Below are 5000 nucleotides of genomic sequence, written 5' to 3'. Positions count from 1 at the left end.
TCAAACAGGATCTGAAAGATACAGAGACATGTGGAGACACTGAGCTTCTGCTCCAGCCAATCACAGAGCACCATTCCACAAGCACAGGAAGTGCAGAGGAGGGGGAGGGTGCGATTACAGGAAGTCAGCTGTAGTTTCTGTGCCGTCTCTGGAAAAGTCTGTCTCCTCCTCTCTAATGGCTTTTCAATCTGTTGTCATCTCTAAAGCGAAGCACAAACACACTTCAGACTGATGAAGACACAGAAGACAGTCGACTGACCAGAACTGATCCTGAGGAGCTGACATCACCGGACCAGACAGAGAGAGAGCTTCATATCAAACTAAAAGTGCTCTCCCTCAGATCATCTGAGATCAGGACGAGTTTGTTTCTTGTAGAAATGTAGCATTGCATCAGTGTCTCATCAATGGATGCTCTGCAGTGAATGGGTGCCGTCAGAATGAGAGTCTGATAAAAACATCACAATAATCCACAGCACTCCAGTCCATCAGTGCTGAACAATAAACAACACCATTATAAACCTACTCTATCATATTTCTAAAAATTTACCATGAAACCTTCAGAGTGTTTTATCAGCTCAGATCTCTTGTAGTGTAACTGTACAAGCGTCCAGCTTCAGCTCGACTCAAATCTTTCCTGATTGTGATCAAGTAAAGGTCAGAATAAGGTCAGTAATATCTCCAGATGAACTCTTCCTGGACTGAAGCAGCTCAGCTTTACTTGATTCTCCATCAATCATGTTTTAGAGTCTCAAATCTGATCTTTTGAGGAGCGTTTGTTTCCAGAAGCTTTACTTTCACTGTTCCTCAGCGGAGGAATGATCTTCACAAGCCTCCAGAACATCTCACATCTTCTGAGGAGCCTTGATTTCTTCATATGTGCGGATCATTTACATCTCATCTCACTGACACACATCACTGCAGATATAGAGTGATATTTAGATCAGTTTATATCAGTATCTGCTCTATTGTTAGACACATCTCACTGATTTATGTGACATCTCTGTTTTTGGCAGAATAATTCATATTTTAAAATGGGGAGTTAGTTTTGAGTTCTGAAACTTGGAGAATGTTTTTATTGTAGAGAAAACATGTTTATGTGTAAATATCAAAAACAGTTTGATTCTGTTTCATGATCCACACACACACACACACACACACACACAAATATAAACCCTCGAGCAGAGGATAGAAATATTCTCTAAACTTCATGAGTGTTCATGAGCGTCTCATCACTGATGCTCTTCAGCTCATTCATGACTCGTCCTCCTCCTCATTCCCAGGGTCCCCAGGCTCCGGTGGTTTCAGGGTCACAGCGGGGGTCGTCGGGGGGGAAGACGATGGGAACGGCCTGCTTCTGGTACATCTGCAGGCGTCTGAGCAGGAAGGACACCACCTCCGGCCGCTGATGGGACACCTCCACACGCTCCTCGGGATCCTTCTCGATGTCGAACAGCATCACCTGCTTCAGCGGCTCCGACGCCTCCAGCGCACCACCACCAGGGGGCGCAAACCACAGAGGACAACCTGAGAGAAACCATCAGCCAAACAGACAGCTCAACATTACTAAGAAACCAGAACTTCATCAGGCAGATATGGGAAAAGAATGACCTTTGACATGGGGAAGTTAACCGTTACCTGGGTAACCGGTGAGAAGCTTCCAGTTCTTGTAACGAATGGCGGCGTGAACCGAGATGTTAAACTCTGAGCGAGAGCCGAGAGCAGCGGGTCGAGAAGCTGATGACCGCAAAGACTCCTCCAGAAACTCACCGGACACCTCGTCTCCAGGACCTGAAGGAGACACAGAGGACAGAACAGCTCAGGTGCGTCTGCTGTCAAACCGGATTCTGGTCTGGGTGTGAACCGGTCTCTGACTCACATGGAGCGGTGTCCACATACAGCGGGTCGATGTTGTGCAGAAGCTCGACTCGAGGAGACGCTTTCCCGCGACTGAAAGCACAGACACACACTCAAACACACTTCCTGTCTGCAGGTCCAGCTCGTCTCATCATTAGGATGAAGTGATGATGATGATGAAGAGCAGCTCGCTCTCACCTGATAGCACCCCACACGTCGAACCCGTCCAGAGGTTTGGTTCCATTCGTCGACGCCCCGGCCAGACCCACAATCGTAGGCAGCCAATCAGAGACGTGGATGAGCTCTCGACTGACAGCTCCAGGCTGCTCTATGAGTGGGCCGCTCACAAAGGCCACGCCCCTGACTCCTCCCTCCCACAGAGACCACTTCCTGCCACGCAGAGGCCAGTTGTTTCCTCCCGTCAGGGTCTGACCGCCGTTATCTGGCCGACAGAGAGGGAACAGCGCCACCTTGTGACGGATCAGGCTTTCTGTGCCAGTTTAAGACTTTTTAAGATCAAGCAAAGACAGGTTTAAAAGTACAACTTGTCCATTAGTTTTCAATCCATTTTCCTAAATATAAATAAACAATAATTGGTTTAAATATCTCTGCTCCGAACCAGAGAAGTCTTGTTTTCCAGTGAAAATGTCTGAAGAATTATAAACCAACCAAACATTTCCCCGAGAAGAAAAGTCACATAAAACAAGCCGTTTCTGCTTTATGTGAGTTTCTGATTAAAACAAGAACAAATATCTCAGAAAACTCAACTTAATTAAAGGGAAACAAGTTTTCATTCTTCACTGACAGATCTTTGTTCTTGTTCATTTCTCTTCTAACAAGCGGTGTTGCCAGATCTGCTGGCTTTCTGTTTTTGATCAGCTTGGACTGGTGCACTAATTACGTTGCTTAATTCTGATCTTTTGGGGGGTTTTGTCTACATATGCATTGGCTTGTTTTTGCTGTCGACACTGAAAACGATGCTTTTGTTTTTCTGAGGGTTAAATGAGTTCGTGCATTTTTTGGCTTCGGTTTGCAAATAGTTGACATACTTTAGGTTTGGACATTTTTGTAATATTTGCTTGTTCTCTTTTACCGTTTATGTGATAAAATTTTAATCAGTTTTTTTTAAAAGAGTGTTTGAGCTGAAAACCATCGACTCAATCTGGCAACCCTGAAAACAAGACTTCATTTCTTGATTTACTTCTCAAGTAAACGTATCTTGATTTAAGGATGTTTAGATATTGGTACTGGAAAACAAGATGAAGATATTGAGGAAGATAAAACATTTTTGCAACATTTAATGCCTCGACTTAAAGAAATTAAAACTTAAGGCTCAGATTTAAGACCTTTTAACCCACAAAACTCATTCATTTTGACTGATTATGCACATTTACTCTCTGACATGATGTGGAATACATCATTTGATTCTCCTTTGAATACTGTCTAAATAATTAACAGCCACCATAAGAGCAGCAACAAAAGTTCATTGAAATATTGAATCTTATAAAGTCCTCTGAGCTCAATCACATGAGTCCTGATGATAAATACAGGTCTCCCTAGAAGAAGAGATTGTGTGGTCTGGTGCTCTCAGTACCTGTTGAGAAGATGAGGACGGTGTTGTCCCAGAGCCCTGAGTCCTGCAGCGCTCGGCTGATGTTCCCCACCGCCTCGTCCATGGCCGACACCATCCCGGCGTACTCGCGCCGCTGCTGGTCCTTGATGAAGCTGTAGGGGGCGACGTAGCGCTCAGGGACCTGCAAGGGGCCGTGAACCGCCTGCAGCGCCACATACAGGAACAACGGCTGCAACACAAGACAAACCCTCAGAAACCACGGACAGAAAGACCAGAGACCGGAGCAAACCTGCAGCAACACGTCTGATGAGAAGGTTTATTTCTGTCTAAAGATGGCATTTGTAAATGTAACGTGTCTGGCTTCCAGTCTCATCCACTTCCAGCATATTTTGTTGCTTGATATTGCAAACTGGTGCATTCAATTTTGTTTGACACTTTTAGTTTTAGTTAATAATCATAACCCTGGTTAAAGCATGTAGCTTAGTAAACATGAATGAAGATAATTGGCCGAATAATAATAGCTGTGGGGGTCTGTGAATATTCAGGATTATGTGGCTATGAACAGGCTCTGAGGAGTGTGTGTGTGTACTTTCTCAGGTGTGTGTCGTGTGATGATGTCCGTGGCTCTCTGGGTGAAGAGTTCAGTGGAGTAGAGTCCTGTGTAGTTGACAGCCGTGTCCTCTCCGTCTCGCAGGTCCAGAGCGCAGCGCGTCACGTTCAGAGGAGTGATGAAACTGCACCTGGTGTGATTGAAGTAGTCCTCCGAACCCGTCAGGTAACCTGCAGACACACACAACAACACGCGTGTCACGTGATCCAGCTTTTGACTCTTCTGTTCCTGGTTCCTGAGGCTGAAGCGCGTACCGAAGAAGCTGCTGAATCCTCGGCGCGTGGGCAGACAGGCCTTGCTGAACATGCCCAGGTGCCACTTGCCCACCATGTGTGTGTGATAGCCAGCGTCCTGCAGGAGCTCGGGCAGCAGCTTCTCATCCAGAGGAACACAGTAGGGCTGACACGGCCAGATGATCTGATGCTGCAGACCCGTGTGAATCTGACACACAATCAGAGCGTACTCAACACACACTCCTGATGCATAAACCACGCTGCTTCCAACAATACCAGGGTAAAACTGGACAGGCTTTGGACACACGTCAACACAGGCTCATGCATATTAATAGGAAATTCATAAAAAAATTAAATGCATTAGTAAAAACAACATTCTATTCCCTTTTTGACACAACAGATCACATTCAGGAAATTAATTAGATGTTACATTCTCAATAGGGTTCAATTCAATTGCATTCAATGTACTTATTTCATTCCTTTTTATGGACAACTGGTATGTAATAAATACTTGAATTGTTAAATATGACCAATAAGTGTACGGAATACATACATTGAACGTTTATAGATATTTCACACTAAAATGCACTAAAAAATCTATTTAGAGCTGTCATATTAACTTTATTCCATTTTATTTTACTTCCTTAAACTCAAACCTCATGACTGACACCACAGATCTTATTCAGGAACTGAATTCAGTTCAGTTTCAGCTCGTTACTGCTGTACTACA

At 44.6% G+C, this 5000-nt stretch overlaps 1 protein-coding gene and 1 long non-coding RNA gene across 2 annotated transcripts in view; both read right to left on the bottom strand.

Moving 5' to 3' along the window:
- The window catches only part of LOC132130575 (uncharacterized), a 420-nt gene extending 181 nt beyond the window's left edge, over positions 1–239 (bottom strand). The window contains exon 1 of the long non-coding RNA XR_009428740.1: positions 23–239. This is a non-coding gene — a long non-coding RNA (uncharacterized LOC132130575). The remainder of the gene's footprint in view (positions 1–22) is intronic.
- Positions 240–1043: 804 nt separating this feature from the next.
- The window catches only part of arsb (arylsulfatase B), a 4676-nt gene continuing 719 nt past the window's right edge, over positions 1044–5000 (bottom strand). The window contains exons 2-8 of the mRNA XM_059541924.1: positions 4292–4478; positions 4017–4207; positions 3449–3656; positions 2053–2296; positions 1877–1947; positions 1636–1788; positions 1044–1524 (exon numbers count right to left, since the gene is read on the bottom strand). Coding sequence (XP_059397907.1) covers positions 1271–1524; positions 1636–1788; positions 1877–1947; positions 2053–2296; positions 3449–3656; positions 4017–4207; positions 4292–4478 — 1308 coding nt within the window. The 3' untranslated portion in view covers positions 1044–1270. The remainder of the gene's footprint in view (positions 1525–1635; positions 1789–1876; positions 1948–2052; positions 2297–3448; positions 3657–4016; positions 4208–4291; positions 4479–5000) is intronic.

The sequence above is a fragment of the Carassius carassius genome, chromosome 47 (genome assembly GCF_963082965.1).
Source record: "Carassius carassius chromosome 47, fCarCar2.1, whole genome shotgun sequence".
Taxonomy (NCBI): domain Eukaryota; kingdom Metazoa; phylum Chordata; class Actinopteri; order Cypriniformes; family Cyprinidae; genus Carassius; species Carassius carassius.
Note: the sequence above shows the minus strand (reverse complement) of the source record. Positions and strands in the feature narration are given on the sequence as shown.